This window comes from Exophiala viscosa, assembly GCF_022695815.1.
Source record: "Exophiala viscosa unplaced genomic scaffold EDD37scaffold_2, whole genome shotgun sequence".
Taxonomy (NCBI): Eukaryota; Fungi; Ascomycota; class Eurotiomycetes; order Chaetothyriales; family Herpotrichiellaceae; genus Exophiala; species Exophiala viscosa.
This window is the reverse complement of record NW_026944354.1, coordinates 3,101,773-3,123,104: the sequence shown is the minus strand read 5'-3', so window position 1 is coordinate 3,123,104 and position 21,332 is coordinate 3,101,773. Positions and strand designations below refer to the sequence as shown.

The 21,332-nt window shown below is 52.0% G+C and overlaps 11 protein-coding genes across 11 annotated transcripts; 7 read left to right on the top strand and 4 right to left on the bottom strand.

The window, feature by feature from the left end:
* The first annotated feature begins 1 nt into the window (after position 1).
* On the top strand, positions 2 to 1,726 carry EDD37DRAFT_274654 (eukaryotic translation initiation factor 3 subunit L). The gene has a single exon (XM_062810997.1). The coding sequence runs from the start codon at positions 84 to 86 to the stop codon at positions 1,500 to 1,502; it is 1,419 nt and encodes a 472-aa protein (XP_062673645.1). The 5' UTR covers positions 2 to 83; the 3' UTR covers positions 1,503 to 1,726.
* On the bottom strand, positions 1,727 to 3,827 carry EDD37DRAFT_274653 (Paf1-domain-containing protein). Its single transcript, XM_062810996.1, has one exon. The coding sequence runs from the start codon at positions 3,575 to 3,577 to the stop codon at positions 1,952 to 1,954; it is 1,626 nt and encodes a 541-aa protein (XP_062673644.1). The 5' UTR covers positions 3,578 to 3,827; the 3' UTR covers positions 1,727 to 1,951.
* A 71-nt stretch (positions 3,828 to 3,898) lies between these two features.
* Positions 3,899 to 5,327, top strand: EDD37DRAFT_274649 (cytochrome c heme-lyase). The gene is made up of 2 exons (XM_062810995.1): positions 3,899 to 4,064; positions 4,132 to 5,327. Exons 1-2 carry the CDS (start codon positions 4,002 to 4,004, stop codon positions 5,125 to 5,127), a joined length of 1,059 nt encoding a protein of 352 aa, XP_062673643.1. The 5' UTR covers positions 3,899 to 4,001; the 3' UTR covers positions 5,128 to 5,327.
* A 200-nt stretch (positions 5,328 to 5,527) lies between these two features.
* On the bottom strand, positions 5,528 to 7,418 carry EDD37DRAFT_647414 (uncharacterized protein; the record flags this gene model as incomplete). The annotated part of the gene is made up of 3 exons (XM_062817871.1): positions 5,528 to 6,780; positions 6,832 to 7,338; positions 7,397 to 7,418. The coding sequence occupies 3 exons, from the start codon at positions 7,416 to 7,418 to the stop codon at positions 5,528 to 5,530; spliced, it is 1,782 nt and encodes a 593-aa protein (XP_062673642.1).
* An 867-nt stretch (positions 7,419 to 8,285) lies between these two features.
* On the bottom strand, positions 8,286 to 9,651 carry EDD37DRAFT_274580 (ubiquitin-conjugating enzyme E2 J2). The gene has a single exon (XM_062810994.1). It carries the CDS (start codon positions 9,388 to 9,390, stop codon positions 8,560 to 8,562), a length of 831 nt encoding a protein of 276 aa, XP_062673641.1. The 5' UTR covers positions 9,391 to 9,651; the 3' UTR covers positions 8,286 to 8,559.
* A 1-nt stretch (position 9,652) lies between these two features.
* Positions 9,653 to 11,573, top strand: EDD37DRAFT_274567 (outer membrane protein). The gene is made up of 2 exons (XM_062810993.1): positions 9,653 to 10,191; positions 10,245 to 11,573. The coding sequence occupies exons 1-2, from the start codon at positions 9,858 to 9,860 to the stop codon at positions 11,456 to 11,458; spliced, it is 1,548 nt and encodes a 515-aa protein (XP_062673640.1). The 5' UTR covers positions 9,653 to 9,857; the 3' UTR covers positions 11,459 to 11,573.
* Positions 11,574 to 11,614: 41 nt separating this feature from the next.
* EDD37DRAFT_274522 (uncharacterized protein) lies at positions 11,615 to 12,984 on the top strand. Its single transcript, XM_062810991.1, has 2 exons — positions 11,615 to 12,184; positions 12,238 to 12,984. Exons 1-2 carry the CDS (start codon positions 11,834 to 11,836, stop codon positions 12,811 to 12,813), a joined length of 927 nt encoding a protein of 308 aa, XP_062673639.1. The 5' UTR covers positions 11,615 to 11,833; the 3' UTR covers positions 12,814 to 12,984.
* Positions 12,985 to 14,278, top strand: EDD37DRAFT_274523 (uncharacterized protein). The gene is made up of 2 exons (XM_062810992.1): positions 12,985 to 13,289; positions 13,450 to 14,278. Exons 1-2 carry the CDS (start codon positions 13,155 to 13,157, stop codon positions 14,203 to 14,205), a joined length of 891 nt encoding a protein of 296 aa, XP_062673638.1. The 5' UTR covers positions 12,985 to 13,154; the 3' UTR covers positions 14,206 to 14,278.
* A 1,066-nt stretch (positions 14,279 to 15,344) lies between these two features.
* EDD37DRAFT_647410 (beta-glucosidase) lies at positions 15,345 to 17,955 on the top strand (the record flags this gene model as incomplete). The annotated part of the gene is made up of 3 exons (XM_062817870.1): positions 15,345 to 15,561; positions 15,609 to 16,086; positions 16,140 to 17,955. 3 exons carry the CDS (start codon positions 15,345 to 15,347, stop codon positions 17,953 to 17,955), a joined length of 2,511 nt encoding a protein of 836 aa, XP_062673637.1.
* A 615-nt stretch (positions 17,956 to 18,570) lies between these two features.
* On the top strand, positions 18,571 to 19,728 carry EDD37DRAFT_606539 (alpha-tubulin suppressor protein Aats1; the record flags this gene model as incomplete). The annotated part of the gene is made up of 1 exon (XM_062814896.1): positions 18,571 to 19,728. The coding sequence occupies one exon, from the start codon at positions 18,571 to 18,573 to the stop codon at positions 19,726 to 19,728; it is 1,158 nt and encodes a 385-aa protein (XP_062673636.1).
* A 2-nt stretch (positions 19,729 to 19,730) lies between these two features.
* On the bottom strand, positions 19,731 to 21,255 carry EDD37DRAFT_647408 (cell cycle checkpoint control protein RAD9B; the record flags this gene model as incomplete). Its single annotated transcript, XM_062817869.1, has 4 exons — positions 19,731 to 20,485; positions 20,537 to 20,891; positions 20,940 to 21,092; positions 21,142 to 21,255. The coding sequence occupies 4 exons, from the start codon at positions 21,253 to 21,255 to the stop codon at positions 19,731 to 19,733; spliced, it is 1,377 nt and encodes a 458-aa protein (XP_062673635.1).
* Between the last annotated feature and the right edge of the window lie 77 nt (positions 21,256 to 21,332).

Below are 21,332 nucleotides of genomic sequence, written 5' to 3'. Positions count from 1 at the left end.
CGCCCGCACTTTCAAATTTCGGTTTCTTCAACACAGGTGCGTCGAGCCGTTAAACGACGTCCACCGCAACAGCCACAATCAACATGGCTTACTCAAAAGGCAACGTGCCCGCGTTGGACGACGATGATATCGAGGAGGAGCTCGTTCAGGATTATCGCGAGCAGATAACATTTGCGGATCAAAACGGCGAAGTCGACCTTGAACGAACCGACTCGATACCCGGCGGTCCTACAGATCTTCGCGCTCAGCTCGAAGCGGCGGCTGCACCTCTCGAATATCAAGCCTCACTCGAGACGAAATTCGCGTCATATGACAACTACTGCTCCCTGTTCCACTATATCCTCAACTCGGATGGACCCGTTGAGATCGAGCAACCATCATACTACTGGGCTTGGGATGTGATTGACGAGTTCATTTACCAATTCGAATCCTTCTGCAGATACAGAAACCGAGTCGCAAGAACCGCGCCAAATGAGGAGGAGGCACAAGTCTTGCGAGAGAACCCGAACACTTGGGGCTGCTATTCCGTTTTGAACGTCCTCTACTCCCTCATTCAACGTTCTCAAATCAATGAGCAACTAGCAGCAACAAAGAGAGGCGAAGATCCAAATACAGTGGCCGGCGAATACGGCTCCCGACCACTTTACCGCATGCTAGGCTACTTCTCCATCATCGGCCTATTGCGTGTGCACTGCTTGTTGGGCGACTTCAGCTTGGCTCTCAAGACCTTGGATGACATCGAGATGAACAAGAAAGCCATGTTCGCTCGGGTCATGGCCGCCCACCTCAACACCTACTACTATGTCGGCTTTTCGTACATGATGCTCCGTCGCTACGCCGATGCTGTCCGCATGTTCAGCCACATCCTTGTGTACGTCTCGCGAACCAAGAACTTCCAGAAGGGCAACCAGCAATTTGACGCCATCGCCAAGAAGACGGAGCAGATGTACGCCCTGATTGCCATCTGCGTGTCCTTCGCCCCAACTCGTCTCGACGATACCATTCACACTGCTCTGCGCGAGAAGTACGGCGAGAAGTTTGCTAAGCTCCAGCGTGGTGGACCCGACTCCCTGCCCATCTACAAGGAACTCTTCCAATCTGCTTGCCCCAAATTCATCAACCCAACACCACCTGATTTCGACAACCCGTCGCTCAACATTGATCCAGTCGAGCACCACACCGACATCTTCATGGATGAGGTCAAGAACACCCTGTACAACCCTACCGTCAAGTCCTACCTGAAACTCTACACTACGATGGATCTGAAGAAGCTCTCCAGCTTCCTCGAGGTAGAGCCCGAGAAGCTGCGCAGTTGGTTGCTGGTCAACAAGCAGCGAAGCAGACAGATTCGATGGACTGAAGGTGGTTTGTTGGACGGTGAGACTGTTAATGGCAGTGAACTCGACTACGCCATCGAAGGTGACTTGATCCACATTAGCGAGGCCAAGCAGGGACGCAGACTGGTGGATTGGTATCTGAGGAACTTGGCTCGTTCTTACTAGTATTTCGAATGATGCCAAACGACAGAGTCAGACGCATTCTTTCGAGGGTGCGATGCCACGATTGCTGCGGGCTTGTCGCGGCGTCGACTATGGTCGAATATGGACGCAACAAAAGTTAGCGCTGATTCATGGATTGTGTGCATAGGCACACCTTTGCCTGACGGCAAGATGCCTGGACGTGTTCCGAGCATTGTAGAATTTGCACAGGGCGAAGAAGTGCCGGGCAGAGATCATGCAACCTCGGCAGGGTTAGAACAGCCTTGTAGGACGAAGGGAGAGGATAGCATAGCTTCCGGCAGGAAGAAAAATGTCAAATGATTTGAGTCAGATCTGTCTGCGCAGACTTTTGTTAGATGGCACGCCATGTTGAGCTGTATTGTACACCTGAACGCTACTGAACCTCGCTGAGGCGTCAATTTGTCCAAGCGATACCGCTGGGACAATGCATCTCAATCATCCCGCATATCTTCGTCTTCTTCTGCGTCGGCATCTCCGCCATTCACACCCGGAAGAGGTGTATTTCTGTCATCATCACGATCTTTGTGCGCGACACCATTCATAGACACCTCCGCATCTTCCGCATCCTCGATCTCCGCCATCGACACATCCTGTGCTCCTTCATGCAACGTGCCCTGCTCATCGATAATCGCATTGGCCCGCTTCTCCTCTTCCACAGCCTCAGCGTTTCTCACGATTTCCGCCCACTCACTAGCAAACGCATCGTCGTACTGGCCTCGATGCCTGGCCCTCTGTTCTTTCTCTGTAGGCCCGGGCTCCGTGAACATGATCATCAATTGATCGGGCATATCCGCACCAAAGCCATTTTCCGGCGCAGTTTGACTGCGAGATTTCTCGACAGCATTGCGGTCGGCCTTGACACGCACGCGCTCGAGGATCGGGTAGTAATATGCGGCGGAACCCTGTTTGCGCAGCCGAGAGTGTGAAGACAATTTATCTTCATTGACGAGAGAAATGGCCATGACTCTGTGATTGTCGACGGCGTTTTGAGTCGCGGACGGAAAGACGCGGACTCGTTCGTATGGGAGGCGCTGGGACCCGTCTGCGGATTCTTCGAGTAAGGGCGCGTATAATGCAGGATCGTCCTTGTTGGGGTTCGCATCGTCGAGGATCTTGCGATACCGAGATGCGGAGTCTGGCTGTTTGGGGATGCTGAGGGACCATGAGTATGGTTCCGCGCCGGGGTCCTCATAGAGATCTGGGTGTTCTTCGAACGCCTTTTTCTTTGCTCGGTATTTGGTTATTTCGGCCGCGTTCTCTGCAGCCATGAGTAATGCCACGTCGATGCGGTCGTCGCGTCGGCCACGGTAGGGCGGTAAGGGTGGTTTCTCGAATTTTAGGGCTTGCCAGCTTCCTGCCATGTCTGTCCCGGCTTCTAGATCAGGGATAATGGGGTAAAATTCGACGGGTTTTAGTCTTGGGTTGTCAGGATGGACAGGGTTTCTCCAGGCATCGCGTTCTTGGGGCGTGATCGGGTTTGCTTGTGCTTCGGGAGGGTTGTAGGGGATGCTGTCTGGGTAGGCAATGTCGAAGCCTTTCTGTATATGTCTCTTGATATTCTCCCTGTCGTCTCGCGCAATTGGTGTTGGCGCAGCTTTGCTCTCAGACGTCTTCCGTACTCTGGGATTCGTTCGCAGGAGGGGATCATTGGCTCGTGCCATTTGTGCGGCTGTCATGTATTGTGTTTTTCGTAGAAAGGAGACATTGTTCTTTGCGCCCTGGCTTTTCAGCTGGTCGATTGAGAGCATGAGCGCGTGGTCGGCGGGATCCAGCACAGGCTGAATCTCAGGCGCCATGATGGCACTCTCATCGCCCAGGAAATACCCTGGCACGCCGACCATGTCGATGGGCATTCCACCCTCGGCATCGACGTCGATGTTAGGTTCTTCGCGTTTCGCCAGGCCTGAAGCGTAGCCCGTCGTCAGGTATTGCGCCAGTCCTCCTGTGTCGATGTCAAGAAGCTTGGGGGGCATGGGTGGTGGAGGCAGGTCATTTCGATATCGTATCGAAACGACCATGTCCTGCTTGAAGCCTTTTGCATCGCCGGAGCTCGCCATTGTGACTTCGCCTTGTGGTCTTCCGTACGGTCTCTAAAACCAGGCTCTTCGGAATGCTGCCAGAGTGTAGATTGAGGTCGCAGGGTGAAAAGATAGGTCCAAGGATGTAGACACTAACTGCCGAGCGCCATACATAAACTGTTCTCGAATATATCAAGAGGAGCACTCCTCGTTGACTGCAGTTGTTATGACCGTGATTTCACGTATTGGGTACTTCGCAAGGTCCGAGTCGCGGGCAACAATGGAATTGAGGAAAGCAAAGTGGAGTCAAAAAGTTCCTGGCTGCATCTCCGCGTTGAAAGAGACGATCATCATCGACGACCTCTTCCGATTTCTTGCATCATTCACACCACCAGCCGCAACACCTAACTTCCCCTTCGTCACAGTCTATTCCACTTCACTCTTCGTCAACTCGATCGCAGCCATGGGTTGGTTCTGGGCGGACGACCTATCAAAGTTCGCACCCGCAGTCGTTGCGCCCACGAGCGCACCTCCAGTAACTCGCCTCCATGATACCTGCAAAACCTTGCACCAGGACTAACAAACCACCACAGGCAGCATGTCCCATGCACAAACCATCAGACTCGAACGCCGCACCATTCCCCCCAAGACTAGACCAAACCTCCTCGACGACCTCATCATGTCCCGTCAAATCGCCAAACCATCCCCTCAAATCACTGGCCAATCCTCAGCCATCCTCTGCCTCTGAGCAAGAACAACAACGACATGCACCTCCCTCGACAACAACCTCATCATCATTCAGCCTCTCCAAACTCAACCCGCTAAACTATATGCCCTCACTCTCCAATGCCCGCCCAGCCGACTCTCCACAGCAGATCGCCCTCCCGCTCGAACGAGAAATATCCTCCATCCCGCGTGGCGACACCAACTCGAATTGGGAATACCCGTCTCCCCAGCAAATGTTCAACGCAATGTTGCGCAAGGGATACACCGACACGCCCGCCGATGCCGTAGAGTCGATGGTCGCAGTGCACAACTTTCTCAACGAAGGCGCCTGGCAGGAGATCGAGGAGTGGGAGCGGGTCTTCGGCAAGGGCTTCGGCCATGCATGGGAGGTCTGCAGTCGAGGCGAGCAGGGCATCGCCCTAGACCGCGCCCGAAACGAGATGCAATCTGCTCGACGGCAGGCGCTGGGCCTGCTTGATCCAGATGAGGAAATCCGACCCAGACTGGTCCGGTTTATGGGCCGGCCTGGCGATCCGACTCCGAAAGCACGAATGCTGAGTTTCTTGGGCACGGTCATGCCCGAAAAGTTCGGCCGCGAGCCTCCATTCGACCGACATGACTGGTATGTGGCGCGCAATTATCCTGATGGAAAGACACAAGAAGTCCGCTATGTCATCGATTACTACAGTGGTGGCGTGCAAGAGACCGGCGAGCCCGTGTTCTACCTGGATATCCGTCCCGCCCTCGACACGCCCACCGCGGCAGTGGAACGAGCGATGAGATGGGGTGGTGATGTCTGGCATCGTGCCAGTGGTGGCGCTGCTAGGGTGGGCACGGAGCAGCAGTCGAGGAGCGAAAGGTGAACGACTCATGGAATACTCTGATGAGAGATGATGAAGCAAGTCTTCTCTTTACTGGTCATTCCCAAACGATTGGAAACGTGAGAATATGGTGGTTTTCCCTCAGTTTCGTGGTCAGCGAAGCACGAGATGCTGGGAGTTGCAATGTCAATATGCATGGCGTTCGTCAATTCGACGTTTGTTGCCCCGGGCAAGCTTTTCTCCTCTACCAACACTAATCCTGTAGAATATATGGTATATTTTTGACTATACAATTGCGTGACAGGCCGATCTGGTCTCCAGGCCACAGTCTGTCATGGGTGAGTGCGCCTGTTTCGCTGCCACTGTTAATAAACACGCACACTGGTGCTATTCCGGGCTGGTTCCGGAACGCTGGAACTGTACAGATTCACTGTGCTCAACATCAAAGCTGATGTTGTAAATGTTGCTGCATCTCACCTCTCCGATCAATGTTCAAGGGAGATCTGTTCATCGCCCTGGAGCGTACAGTGACCTCTAACCAGATGCCCTGCCAGACGGCGGCATGTAACATCGGTATATAAAGGAAGCCATTCAACATCTTCTCAACTTCCGGCCAAGTGAGTGGCAATAAGTTAGCGGATATGAGATCAAGCAGATTCATAAAGTACTCCGCCTCGGGTTGCTTCGTTGCGCGTTGGACAAACACAAACAGCGACCATGTAATGGCTCGCAACTCTGTGACTTCACACTGGCCCTGCTTTGCGTAAAGCCAGGCTTCTGTTGCTCGCTTCTGATGCTGCGTCAGAGCACGGCCAACGCCGGTTGCCGGCAAGATTGTGTGTGGTGCAAACTGCATGAGGCCGAGGGCAGCAAGCCGAACCACCCTTTCCAGAGGTGGTATCAAGGGTTCACCATTCCTCTCGCGAGGGAACGCAGGTGATTCATATGGATAGGCCACAAGATCAAACTCGAATTCTGTGGCTTTCTGACGCAAAATGGCGTTCTCCCATGGTGAGAGCCCCCTAGAATTTTCCGCATTTATCTGGCAAAGATTGCAGATGTCCCTGCCGGTGAGGAGCAAGGCTTGAAGCGAGTCACTAAGCTCTTCCAGTTGTTGAAACTTCAGGCCCATCCTCGCCATCTCACTATCAGGTTCCGGCGCTATACGTTGCTGTATATCTGCGGGAATTGGTTCTCGTTGCCAGGGAAGTTGCAAGATAGGCTTGGACAGCATCGCGACAGATATTTTGACATTGGTGATGGGAAGCCACAGCATCGACTCTGGTGAGGCGCCGACCCGGGACATGATGTCGGCGATGCCTCTCAAATGGATCGTTGCTTCCTCAAAATTACCTACGACCGCGGCTGTAGATATTAACCCGAAGCACGCGTCGACCATATATTGGCTGGGAGGCTCTTGTCTGTCGATGCTTCTTCGTACGGCAACGATGGCCTCGTGCTTGACCTTCTTGTAGTCGGGATCTGTGATGAGCTCGTCATGATTCTGAGGAGAGGGGCTGAGGTCTTCGTGGCGACCGTATAGTATGGCCCGGTGTGCTGCAACAGTGGCCATGAATCCCAAGAAGGTCGCTGGACTGTTCATCTTGCTATGCAGAACCATGGCCTGTCGGGCAAGACGCTCACTGGGCCTCTTGTATTCAACAGCAAACGTCAGCGGCAGCATGATGTCAAAACCTAGAGCGAAGGTCAACAACTGCCTGACCAACGAAGAGAGACTGGGCTCACAATAACCCAACAAGCTTTCGGAGGACTGGTGTGGCACATTGCTGCTCGGCAGGGTATGGAAGGGGTCGAATTCATGGTTGGACGACGGGGAAGGACTCAGTGATATGCCTGGGCGGGATCTCCCTGTGGCAGACGTTCTCACGGAATCCAGTGGAAGGAGAGCCGTGCTGTTCTGCTTGGGTTGTATTCTCACCACGCCTGGTATTGTTGGAGTCACTGGCTCATCCTTTATAGGAGAGTCAGACACATTAGATCCCTTTTGCGATTTGTCTGAGCTGGATCTTCTTGGGGTGTCTCGGCCTGGTGTTCTCTTATTTCCTTGCGCAAGCTCCAGATGGCGGACACGTTGCATAACATGTGACCGAATAACATGGCGCTGCTGTCGATTGCTGATTCTTCGGTGGGTCAACGCAAAGAGATCTCCAGTCTGATCTACAAAAGTATACTTGGTAGCCTCCGGTGCGTTTGACGAAGTGAGATTCGAGTTGTTCGCCGATTCTGCAGGCACTGGTAGTTGGTTAGCACAGTGGCACAAACAACTTGCAAGGGTATATGAGGCTCTCACCTTTCTCCTGAGCGTTGCGCATCTTCTCATTCCATCACTCCTGGGAGACGTGATCTTTGACGACAGGCTTTGCTAACAGAGAATGGCAGCGCCGCCGTTTACAGGTTCGGTGGTAGTAGCGACAGACAGAACCGAGTCAGGTCATCTTGTGTCGACCACTCCCGCCGGTAAGGAGGACGACAGGTTCCGAGAACGAAAGCCGAAGCACTTGAACTTGGACCTGGACTTCTGACAGCAGCACATGTCGCTGTTCGCAGACCTCAAGAGATTCCAGGCCGAAGCGAAAAGCGATCAATAGTTGGGGAGGCTAGCCAGTGGAAAGATGCAACAGCAGAACAGAGTGGAGTAGAACAGTGAGTTCGTGAAATTGTTTATAGGTCAGGGCAGGATGGAGCGCGGAAGAACAGGGGCGTTGGGTGCTGCGGCGGGTATTTGATGGGTGATGGATCTTGCTAGGCTTGCCGATGTTGAGGCGAGACCTCAATGGGTGCCGGCGCTGGCGGCCGTGAAGAAACACATGCAGAAGCAAGGGCTTCTATGCAGTAAACGCAGATAGAGAATCAGCAGGGTTCATTCCTCAGATCATCCTACTTATAACCTCACTGCAACTTCCATCGAGAATATCGCAATCACTAGATTCGTATATACGATAAGGTTAAACACTGTAGGTCGATCGAAGTGTTCTTTTGCTTTGAGAGTGCCCCTCTTTTACTGTAACTTACTTTAGCCGGGCTCTGACCTGTCGATCACTCGGCCCCAGTGCTTGGACATGAATCTCGGAGCAACGTGGAGTAATAAAAAGTCAGTCTCAGAGCACTAGCAGTCAAGTTTCCTCGGGCCTGGGTCCTGTATCATGCCATCCGAAGATTCGAATGCCGCACTTCGGCTCTGTCTGCAAGCAAGACTCCGCCGCATATTCCCAACCAAGCAGTCTCTCCGAAGAAGCACCTATCTGCTTGCCGAATTCGAAGTCCAGATGGAACCATAGCCATGACCCGCCGACCCCGGCAGATCTTTCACCTCTTAGGCGCTATTGATAGGCCTTCAGGCCTTTTCATGCATGAAATTTCCCCCACCCTCACGCGCCAGACGCCTTGCTCTCCACCAAAGATTCATTTTCCCTGCATGGTTCTGAATTGTTCTGCAAACATGAATCATGAAGGTCAATCCGCTCCTGCAGTCAGGACCCTTGAGAGCATGACATATACAATCAAGCAGCTGCCTAGTAGCCAGACCTTGTTCCGCCAGATCCAGCCTTGGCCAGCATCTCGTGCCGCTTGCCCTCCTTGGACGACTGCACCAACTCCCGTGCTGCCTCCCAATATCCGCCGCAGCGCTTTGGTCTCCGGTGAACAGTTGATGGTTTCGCCCTCAGGATCAGGCAGTATTCGGCCAGTGGCTGGATCAATCCGATGTTCTGCTATCCACTCCCAATTCTCCTTGTCCTCATCTGGAAATTCTGCTCTAAACTTGACACCGCCATCTCCTGCTTTGATATTGCCGAGGCCCTTCGTTGTAGCGTGCACACCTGGGACAGGCTTCGTAGCTGACCCGCCGCCTGTTGAGTTCCACCATCTTGACCTGGCTGCATGCCATTTCCTTTCTGCCTCAGTTCCGCCGACACTACCAGCTGTCATCTCCTCGCTGTTCATGAATGACATGAGGCCAATGAGGATTGTGGATACCGACCATGCGGGATTGAAGGATTTTGGGTGGAAATCGCTTATGCTCAAACAGAGTCGGGTGGATGGCTGAAATCGACCACTGGGTGTGTGCATTCGGATAGCAGGCGGCGCAAATGGGTAGTCAGGTGGAAATGTTAAGGTTGCCCAATATTGACCGTTTGCATACGGCGTGTTCGGGGCACCTTCAAGTAATGCGTGCCATTCGAGAATGTTTGATTCAGATGGGTGCGCGGTGATCATCGGTGGGGGCGACTTTTTGATAGCTTCATACTCCCGAAGTAGCCGCTTGTGTGCTGCCTTGGTGGCCATCGATAAGATAGAAAAGGTAGGTGAAAGAGCGTAGAGTTGCGAAGGAGATCAATGGAAGCGACGGGCGATAAGAGAGAGGGTTTGTTCTGAGTGAAGAATGTCGTCTATTTCTCTTCTCGTAGGAAATGTCGTTTAATCAAACATATGTGTGCGACAACGCTGGCAGTGAATAAAAAGTATAGTAAGAAACGTGAATGGGAAATTGAGGATTGAGGAAGAGAACACACGACCAAACCTCGGGAAGTATGCAGGTTGCGGCGAAAGTGCAGCCTTGCAAGTTGCAACGGCCTGTAAATGGGTTAGCAAGTCACCATGCCGCTTTTGCTGCTGGCCGCCGATCGTGAACCTTGCTGTTCGAAGGTAGCGATTTCTATACTGCAGCTTCCGGCGACAGAATCACGCCTACAACATAGTCGGCCTCTTTGCTGACGATAAGTGGCCGTTCGCCACAGCTTCTCTCAGCCTCAATGGCTTTGTCGGAGGAAGCTAGCGAGGACAACATATTCCAGCTTCTCAAAGCCGCAAATCCGAGCGAACTTGAGCAACGGCAGCAAGCTATTAACGAGAAAATACACCGCACCTTTCAACTCAGCCAGCAGCGTCTAGCCGAACTGATCGATCAGAACTCGACCTCACCAACTACAGTCTCCTCGGTGACCGTCCTAGGGGCACCCAATACTCGACATGGTTTCCTCCAGAAAATTGTCAATCCGTTGTTGAGCGCAAACCGCGATCGTCCATACACGCAGTCTGAGCTTATACACGAGGTCGCTAAGACCGCAGATACGATAAGGAAGTTCGGTAATGGGTATGCTCAGTCATGACCAGGACTTGCGGCTGACGCAGATCTACAGGAATCTACCATGACCCCGTTTCAGTGTACCTGGATAAACCTTCCAAGACCGACCCTACAACCACACCGACTGATGTCGCCGTATATTACTCGGTAAAAGAGAGGAGCAGGGTGTTTGCGAAGACCGGCACCGACCTCGGAAATGCTGAAGGATCGGCGTATGCCAATGTGCAATGGCGCAATCTCTTAGGTGGTGCAGAGACCTTAGATCTCAATGCGTCAATAGGAACGCGGACACGGTCTTCATACCAGGCTACACTAGATACTCCGGTACTGAGCAACCCGGATTTTCGCTTTCAATTGGGTGGTCAACAGAGCGCCACACAAAAAGTATATGCAAGTCATGAAGAAGTGCTAAAGGGCGGTTGGGGCAAGCTACGATGGTTATCGTCAGGAGGAACCATGAACGAGTTCGGCTATAATGGCATCTGGCGGCAGGTGACTGGCCTAGCGCAAAACGCGTCCCCAACTGTGAAGAACGAAGCTGGAGATTCCTTCAAAAGCAGCATATCACTTATGCGAACAACTGACAAGAGAGACAATCCTATGCTTCCAACACGGGGATACTATGCGAAATCCACAACAGAATTAGCGGGTTGGGGCCCTTTACAAGGTGACGTGTCTTTCCTCAAGACCGAAGTTGAGACACAAACTGCACTTCCGATACCAGTACCAGGAGTGAAAGGTGACAGTGGGATTAGCTTCACAACAGGACTGCGTGCTGGGCTGTTATATCCACTGGCACTAGGATCGAATCGAAACCCAGAAATGTCTCGCATCAATGACAGATTCCAACTCGGCGGGCCGACAGATGTTCGTGGGTTTCGACTTTCAGGCTTAGGACCTCACGATGGCCCGGATGCGGTCGGTGGCGATATCTACGCAGCGGGTAGCGCAAATCTGCTTTTGCCTCTACCAAAGGTCGGAAAGGACAAGCCACTTCGGTTTCAAGCCTTCGTCAACGGAGGAAGACTTTTGGCACTACGAAGTCCGGATAAAGAGGGCGCAATGAGCAGCGATGAAGTCAAGCAAAGCTTCTCTAATGCCATTACGGAGCTAGGGAACGGACTGCCTACCATCTCAGCTGGCGTTGGCTTAGTTTATGCTCACCCTGTGGCACGGTTCGAGCTCAACTTCTCCCTGCCTCTGGTTGTACGGAAGCACGAAGAGTCCAGGAAAGGTGTCTCTTTCGGGATAGGCATCAACTTCCTGTAGTAGTGAGACAAAAGTCTTTGTACATCATCATGTCCATTAGAGTATGACGCAGTAAGTCTTCAGTATTGTTCTGTTAGGTGTTTTGCGTGCGGGCCAGGGGCAAGGCTGCGGCAAGACCAGGTCCTCCGCAATAATAGTTGGAGTAACTTCCGGTCACTACTGGTGCCCATCAACACTGCTTTTCGTGACAACTGTCAAAGTGTGCCGTCGTGACTTATTTGCTATTCTGCATTCTTTCTACACTCTATCTCATCTCAACATACTGAAGAAGTATCTTCGGTCTTTGCTGCGTCGCCTTGAAAGATCTGACAGGTCGTCCAACCTACCTGCGCAAACCGTAACGCAAGGGCCGTCGTGGCCTCTGTGCTACCAAAAATGTCCTACTACAGCCAACAGCCAGCTTACGGCCAGGGTGCTGGAGCGGCCTCCTCGAACCTGCAATTTTATCCATCTTCATATACGAATGTATCAGGCCATACTACACCCTCACAAGCATCCTATGGTGGCTATGGCTCTGGGAATGCTGCCTCGGCGTACTCTGGTTACGGCGCAGGCTCGGCAGGTGGATTTGGGGGAGGACCAGGCATACAAGGAGTGAGTGGACGTATGGGAGAGTCCGGAGGGCTCAGGACCGGCTGGATAGCTGCCTTTGGGACAGAAGGATATGACGGAGAGCCAGGCTTGATGGAAGAGCTGGGTGTCAACCTGGGGCATATCAAGACGAAGGTGAGTCTGAATCAGACCGATGACAGGTAAGACGCGCTGACCCAATGGAAAAGACACTGACAGTCCTGAACCCGTGGACGCGACCCTCACCTCACATTATGGACGACAGCGACTTGTATGGGGGGCTTCTGTTCCTGGTGCTGTACGGCACATTCCTTGCTCTATCGGGCAAGTTCTTTTACGGTTATATTTACGGCATTGCCCTCTTCGGATCAATAGCTTTGCACTGGATGTTTGCCCTCATGACGCCGCCGGTAGACCCTAGCGACTCGGACCAAATGTCGCAAGCTCAACAGGACCACGCCGGTAATCCAGGAGGAGGACACTTTTCGAGCACCTTGACATATTCAAGAAGCGCAAGCGTCCTGGGTTATTGTTTCTTGCCACTGGTGTTCACTGCGCTGTTCGGTGTACTGCTGCCTATGGATACTGTCATTGGCTACGGTTTGACGGCGGCTGCGGTGGGGTGGTGCACCTTCAGCAGCTCTGGGATGTTTGTGAGTGTGGGGAGAATGAAGGGCATGCGAGGGCTCGTGGCATATCCGCTTGCTTTGTTCTATGTTGGCTTCGGTATCATGGGTATATTTTCGTCGAGAGGGAGTGGCATGCTGCAGGGGAAAGTTATGTGAGTCTGAAGCCAAGCATGGAGGAGCACAGAAACACCTCTTGTCAATTATCTAAACGCAAGCATGAAGTTGAGCGTTCGGCGAAGCTGGGTCATCTATCATAAAAGACTGCATCGCAAGCATACTCGATGATGTCCGATAGCGCTTCAGCTACAATAAATGTAAAATTATGAGAGACTACTCCGGTGATTAGAGAAGCGCATTACGTGGTTACAAAATGTGACTACCCCTACGTCGGGTCGAAACATTCGCAAGCGCGAGATACTGAACCTCCTCCCCGTTCCGCAACTTCTAGTTTTGACGTCAACTAAAGCACACTTCTGACCATAGCACACGCCTCCGTTATGGAGTTCTTTGGCATGACCGGTGAGAAGCTAGGCACAATTGGAAAGGTCGAAGGCAAGGAACAGAAGCTGCCACAATGGAAGAGGGATCTTCTGCAGAAGCCATCGATATCGATACGAGATGGGATCGCCTGGGTGAGTCCGCAAACCATTACATGCCGCTTTGCAAGGGGTGCACGACTTGAAGCTTGTGATGTGCATTCATGGTGGTAATCCATGGGTACCTCGCGAGAAATGTATCAATTGTACCACAAGCCGGCTTCATTACAACCTTCTGATCTGTGATGATTTCTAGCAATATTCGTCGCCGTATGAGGACACATCTACGCTCGTCTTGACCTCCCCAGAATCAGTCTTTGTGGATTTACGTTTTCCCAATCGACCAAACACGGAATTACCACTGAGCTCGGGTCCATCGTTCTGGGCTTTCTCTGGTACCTCTGAAACGTCTTTCGGCCCAGACGATGCCGAAGTCACCATGCCTTACCTTGCACATGCAGTATGGAAGCATGAAATTGATTCGAAAGGACCGGGTATTAGCGACGAAGGGGATATGTTCTTGCTTCCTAATGGAAACTGTATTGAGGTTGGAATGATGATGAATCCCGACACACGCAAGGTTATGATGTACAAGGAATACTGGACTACGCCATCTACGGAGCCTGGGTCAGGAGGTATATGGCTCAGAGGTTCGGGAGGTCTGCGGCGGACGCCTTGTGTCGTTGCGAGAACACAGGGAGCAGATGAAAGCAAGAGTGGGGTGATCATTCGAGTTGGAGACTTTTGTCAGAGCATTGCGAGGCATGAAGAGAAGGGAGTCCTGGTCGAGAGATGGCAGAGGCTTCCGATCTCGTGGGAACCTCCCCGGGAGGATATCGATGGTGGGGATGGGGTAACCGAATGGTCGAAGGACTGGAGAAGCAATACTGCGAAGGATGATCACACAGAGGATCTCATGCCATGTATGTGGATTTGTCGTGGGAATAGAAGACTTGGAGACGAGATTGTGGTGCACGGTATTAAGTGGAAGGTGGTTGAGGCGGCGGTATGAAGGATGAGCACCAGGAGCACCAGAGAGTATCAATTGATGACATAAGCGAGACTGGAGGCATACAGGGAAGTCTCCTAAGTCCTAATGGCCTGCCTTATCCTTTAGGTACTCACTGTAGATGCCTGTCCTTGCTCGGTCGGGATCGCCTATCTCTCTTCGGGATCTGGAAGCGGGAGCGGGAGCTGGAGCTGAAGCAGAAAGAGATCCGGCGCTGCCGCCCAAGTGTCAGATCTCAGGAGGCGAACGCAAGCAGAGATTGCTGCAGCATGATCCCAGAAGAGTGTTTTGAGATGCGTCATGAACACTGGCGCAGTTCTGGTCATGAGGACTTCCCGTGCAAATGATGCTCGAATAAACAAACAGGTGGGATTGATAGTGAAACGGAGCGAGTGGCGGTGGAGGATTGACGCGAGGCTGATGGGCGCCATAGGGGAGCCCAAGCTTGAGCTGGGGAGGTCAGACTTTGCTAGGCGGCCGAAGATTAACCAGAACTTCCAATGGCTTGATAGATTCATCCTCCTTGTTGATATTTGCACGACATTTTGACATGGCTCCCTGTTCTCATACGCATTCCGCATAATCAGCTATTGATAGCTATGCGGATTCTCGGTACCGTGCGCATCTTCACGAGCTTCGCTTGATCACGGATGGGGCAGAGTCGGCCATTCATGGAAAGTTCATACCGCTCCTGCCCATCCATCGTCTCCTGGCCGGCCCGCCACCTGCCGTGCTCAAGCATACAAAGACTGCCTCATGCCTCATGTTGTTGACTCTTTCCGAATCAGCAACTGGTGGCTTCTGGTTCCAGGTGCTCTTACTGACTTACTGATAGCCTTCAGTAGCCACCGCCACTTTACGTTTGTTTACTCTTTTTCTCATATCCTCCTTTTCCTCCATCAAAAAATCTGACATTTTCATCCTCCTTACAACTTCCGAAGTTATTCCATGGTCCTATATCAATCCACCAATTCATCGATTCCGTTTAGCATCTCCAGCATCTATCCGATTCAGCTTCCTGTCGTCTATTGCATCACGAGGGTCTTCCCGATTACGTTCTTTTCGCTTCCGTCTCTCGTGCCCCTCCTTTTCCAACCACCATCCCAAGCCTCGGCCCAACAGCCATCAATCCCACCATCATCATGGGTTCCATGCCTATGCGGACCAAGATCGACGTCGAACATGTCCTTTCAAAATTGAATATTACAGAAAAGATTGATCTGTTGTCTGGCATCGACTTCTGGCATACCGCTCCTGTTCATCGACTTGGTGTTCCTTCCATACGCCTTTCCGATGGTCCCAATGGCGTTCGAGGAACTCGCAATTTCTTGGGTGTGCCCGCAGCTTGTCTCCCATGTGGTAGGGTCTGATTACTGGTGCTTTCGTGATCAGGCTGACGGTCACAGGAACCGGACTTGCAGCAACCTGGGATGTTGATCTAATCCGAAAAGGTGGATCACTTCAGGGCCACGAAGCCATCGCCAAAGGTGCCTCAGTACTCCTTGGTCCAACAACAAACATGCAGAGATCTCCTCTTGGTGGCCGTGGTTTTGAGAGCTTCAGCGAGGATCCCGTTCTTGCCGGCGCGATGAGTGCTGCCACCGTCAATGGTATACAGTCTACCGGCGTTCAGGCTACGATCAAACACTACGTCGCCAATGACCAAGAGGATCAGAGGCAAGCAGTCGACAGTATTGTCACGGAACGAGCTCTTCGAGAAATCTACCTCATGCCTTTTATGATTGCACAGAGAGATTCGAAACCAGACAGCTTCATGACTGCCTACAACAAAGTGAACGGTCTGCATGTCAGCGAGACCCCTCGACTTATTCAAGACGTTCTTCGCAAAGAATGGGGCTTTGATGGAATGGTCATGAGTGATTGGTATGTTACGCTCCACTGTGTTCACCCAGAAAACGACAGCTGATTCTGAACAGGTTTGGAACATATTCAACCAGCGAAGCCATCAAAGCTGGTCTCGATCTCGAGATGCCCGGACCGACTTATATCCGTGGAACACTGGTCAATCAAGCGCTGACATGTGGAAAACTTGGAGAACACCACATCGACGACAGAGTGCGCGAAGTTCTCAAGATGGTCCGCAAAGCTCAGGACCTCGGTCTTCAGGAAAACGCTCCCGAAGAAACAGTTGATACACCTGAGACCGCAGCCCAACTCCGAGACCTAGCCGCCGATGGCATTGTGCTACTGAAAAATGAGAACGACATGTTGCCTTTCGACAAGAAAAAGTCAGTTGCAGTCATTGGACCGAATGCCGCCTATGCTGCATATTGCGGTGGCGGGTCGGCTTCGCTCCTGCCATACTACGCTGTCAGCCCGCTTGAAGGACTTCAAGCTCAGGCTCCACATGCAAAATATGCCCTTGGGGCCCCAGGATGGAAGTCACTCCCACTCATGACTCGGTTGACCAAAACAAAAGATGGCAAAAAAGGTTTGACCATGAAGGTCTTCTTGGATCCACCCTCTGTCAAGAATCGCAAGCCTGTCGATGAAGTACACGTCCCAATTTCAGATGTTCAGCTCACAGACTACCAACACCCTGAGGTCAAAACCCATGTTTACTGGCTAGAGTTAGACGGTACCTTCACGCCTTCCGAGACAAGTGAGTACGAAATCGGCCTGTCTGTGTCTGGAACTGGCAAGGTGTTTGTCAACGGAGAGTGTGTCGTTGACAACGAGACACATCAGCGACGCGGAGACTCGTTTGGTGGAACTGGTACTGTCGAAGAAATTGGAGTCCTCAAAATGGACGCAGGGACTACATATGATATTCACGTCACCTTCGGTACTTGCCCTACCATGAAATTCACCAACCCTGGCTCCAATGATTACGAGTCTGGCGGGCTGATACTTGGATTGGAACGCAAGATAGAGCTTGCAACCGAAATCGAGCGCGCCGTCAAACTTGCCAAGGAGGTCGATCAGGTGGTCCTCTGTGCCGGTCTCAACAAATACTGGGAGTCCGAAGGCTATGACCGAGAACACATGGATCTTCCACCAGGAAGTGATGACTTGATCAAAGCTGTTCTAGCAGCGAACCTCAATACTGCCATCGTCATCCAGTCCGGAACCCCAATAACTCTGCCGTGGCTGAAGGAGGCTCCAGCCCTGGTGCAGGCTTTCTATGGCGGCAACGAATCCGGCAATGCCATAGCGGATATTGTCTTTGGCAACACTAACCCCAGCGGGAAACTGCCGTTGAGCTTCCCAGTGAGAAACAAGGACAATCCGGCCTTCTTGAACTACAAGTCAGAACGTCACCGAGCAGTATATGGTGAAGATGTTTACATTGGCTACCGGTTCTACGAAAAGACCAAGAAGGAGGTTGCCTTCCCCTTCGGTCACGGTCTCAGCTACACCACCTTCGACACCAAGGACCTGGACGTGCAAGATGATGAGGACGAAATTGTGATCTCTGCAACAGTGACAAATACTGGCAAGATTGATGGATCACAAGTTGTCCAGGCATATGTTTCGCAACAGAACCCAAGTCTGAACCGACCAAAGAAAGAATTGAAAGGGTTTACCAAAGTCTTTGTCAAATCCGGAACAAGCGAGAGAGTCACGATTGTTCTTTCTAAGAAGTATGCTGCAAGCTTCTGGGATGAGGCGCGTGATGCTTGGACCATGGAGAAGGACATTTATGATGTCTTGGTCGGTAACTCCAGCGCATCCACTCCCCTCAAGGGACAATTCGAAGTGCACAAAACATCTTGGTGGAGAGGTCTGTGAAGAGTAAATGGTGATGCAGTGGCATCTTCATGACTGCGTATGCACTTTTGGCGTTTGGCGCCCTCAATGGCTTTCGGCGTTCTCCTTGGGACGAGTAAGCGCACGGGTACCTGTCATGCTGAGGGATCTTGGCTCGGGATAAATGGATAGTTTATACTATGGCTATGGGAAGCCGAGGTACTCTTGGTGTGTGGAATAGACTGTTATCCACTCTTGCTTTAAAGCTCTTCCTTCCTGATTAGGTGACAGTGTCCTTCGTATGTGATGTCTGGCACTGCGCCTCAGACTCAGATACACGTGGATAGCGGACTTCATCCGCCAAGACATCAGACTTCGACAATCATTTCATGCCCCATTTCTTCACTGAATCCGTGATTTCTACTCATAATATGATCAACTGAATTTAGGCAAATCTGCTGGCGACGTGGGAGATGGAAGGACAAAAGGGCGGAAGTCAAGGAGGCAACAGGTCAAATTTCCATCAGGAATAGAACATACGTAGGAAAGATTGTGCGCAACATATTCTGCCTCAAATCAGATATCGTCTTTCTTCAACCCATTCCTACGTACATGGGGCATATCCGGGAGGGATCACACAGGTGTTCTGGTCCAAACATGGCCAGCAAACATCTCATTTTCCCGACAGTCTATGCGTTCGGCTCAAACGGCTCAGGACAGCTAGGCATTGGGCATACCAATGACACCGCGCGTCCGGAGAAATGTATATTCCGATCACGTCAGCAGTATAGTCCTGATCATAATGACAGCGAGGAACGCGAAGCGCCGGCGGGATCGGTCACTGTTGTGCGAAGGATCGTGGCTGGAGGGAACCATACGCTCATCTTGATGGAGGATGGTCGAGTGTTCGCAGCAGGGAATGCTGGGTCCGGGGATGAGGACACGAGTGTCGGGTTCGTGCAGCAACATTTCTATTTCGAAGGCAATGTGACGGATGTTGCTGCAACGTGGGAAGCGTCCTTCATTGTGGTGGACAGTAAAAGGGTTTTTGTCCAAGGTTCGGGTGCGAAAGGGGAATTGGGACTTGGCAACGGCGTTGTGACCGCAGAGAGGATGGACAGGGTCTTTGATGTGGATGATCTGATTGTGCATTCGGAAGAGCAGCAGTACGCTAACGCCGAGATTGGCGACATTGCGGCGTGTCTATCGCATGTCGTGGTTCTACTGTCGAATGGGCGTGTCTTTGGGTGGGGAAGTTGTCGGAAAGGACAGCTCGGAGACCAATTCAAAGAACAGAAGATCTTGTGGGAGCCAACTATGATCGATGTCGGATTGCCGTTCCAGCCGGAGAGAGTTGTTGTTGGAAGGGATTACACTGTCTTTTACCGCAATGGTGAGAAGCCGGTGATCTGTGGCGAGGTGAGAGGTTTGAACGAGGAGGTGTTCCAAAAGCCTGTGCAAGCCGGTGAGACAATTGTTTCTGGCTGGAGTTCGATACATACACTCTCGTCTGGCAATGTCATGAGTGTGGGCAAGGATAACCGCGGCCAACTTGCACCAGCAAACGTGCCAAAGATCAAGGCTTTGGCAGGTGGGAGTGAGCATTGCGTTGCCCAGACGCAGAGTAACCAGGTAATCGCATGGGGCTGGGGCGAACATGGTAATTGCGGCGAGGAGCTCGACTCGAAGGGAAATGTCGCTGGACGTTGGAACGTAGTTCCATTACCTCGTCTGGACGACGGGATCCAGATCTTGGACGTTGCAGCAGGTTGCGCGACGAGTTTTGTGATTTGCGGGAGGCTTGATCCGGATTGAATTCAGTCGAAGATGCCACGAACTTGAGAAAGACGCTGCGTGGGAGCGATCTCATGTGGAAATCTAGATGTCGGAATGTTTGTGCGACGGTCGTGTTCCTGCATTGATGCAAAAGAATGCAGCTCTGAGTCACGGATGCGACGTGTAGAGGCTGACGCAGACACTTCGTCGGCGGTATTGTCCCAGGTCACTATATCGGGCTCTTCTTCAAAGTTGGGTGCGTCCCATTGCTGATCATCATCATCTGCAGGGATGAAGAGGCTGTCTGGATTGAGACTGCCAGCAGGCGGAGGCGCGCTATCTCCAGACTGTGTATTTGAGAGGTTCGATGCTGCAGTATCGGGATCGCGGAACGACGTACGTGCTGGTGGTGGCATAGTTGCAGTGTCGGCGGGACGACTGCTGGCTGGGAGGGTAGGTGCTGCAGAAGCTGGCGTTTCGGGAGGTCGTGATCCTGGACGCAATGAGAGATCTCGTGCCGGTGTGCTTCCATTCGAGGCACTTGGAACATTTGTGCTGCCGCGGGTCATGAGCGTGAATTCAGCCAGGAAGCCGTTGTCTTCGTAGCTGATCTGCATTGGGCGGTTGCCTCGCGAGTACCGTGCCGTGACGAGCGCTCTCATGGATTCTGCATGCGCAACAATGGCGCGGAAATCCTTGACCATGATGCCGATATGGAGACCTTCCTGGACGTTAAAGTCGTTGAAGTCTTTGCGTTCGAGCGCTACGGAGGTATGCATTGGTTGCTTCAGGATCTCTGGATGCGAAGTCACTGTCTGCTCTTTCCTTTGTCAAGGAGGCTACATACCTCTTCCGCTCTGAATCTTCTCAGTGTAGCTTGTGAAAGTGACCTTCCCACTCTGGAAGTACCAGTCTAATTGATCTGTTTTCGGTCCAAAGTACTCGACTACATCGCGCAATGTCCGTGACGCGACGGTCCAGTAGTTGGCGGATCCAGCCTTGTCGAATGCGGCGTGGAGGATATCCCCAGGTTCATAAAAGAGTCTATAGGTCTTGACGACACCCTGTCGACAGTTCAGGCGGAAGATGAGTCGACATTCCGCCTGGTCTTGGTTCGCTTGCAGTTCACATTCGCATGTTTCCAGTGCAGTATCTCTATCCCGTTGATCCGCTAAGCGACGTTTGAAGATTGACAGGAGAGCCTTCATCGTCAGGCATAGTGCTCGAAAGGGTCATGTCATGAGACTTACTCTGTTTTGCAGTTTGCATGTCCAAATCTTGGGCAATGGAGGACCTGATGCACTCCTTGGTCCAGGAGAAAAGTGATACTTGGTGAAGAAGGACGAACCGAGTGTGAAGGCGGCATGGGCTGTTTTGGAGATATTCAGACTCGAAATGCGGAGCTGAAGGCTTCAGTCTTTGCGTCACAGTCCTCCAAGCGAAAAAACTTACGAACTGAGGCGTTGCCTCGAGAGATACATCTTCGTCGAATTTTGCTAAGCAGGTTAGGAGGTCGTGAAGATGACCAACACCTTGCGGAGCGACAGTGAACAGGAGGACTGGCATCTGAAAATCTCCATTCGACACATAGATGACGATATACTGCTCGAGATGTTAAAGTAGCATCCAGGGAGAAACACTCT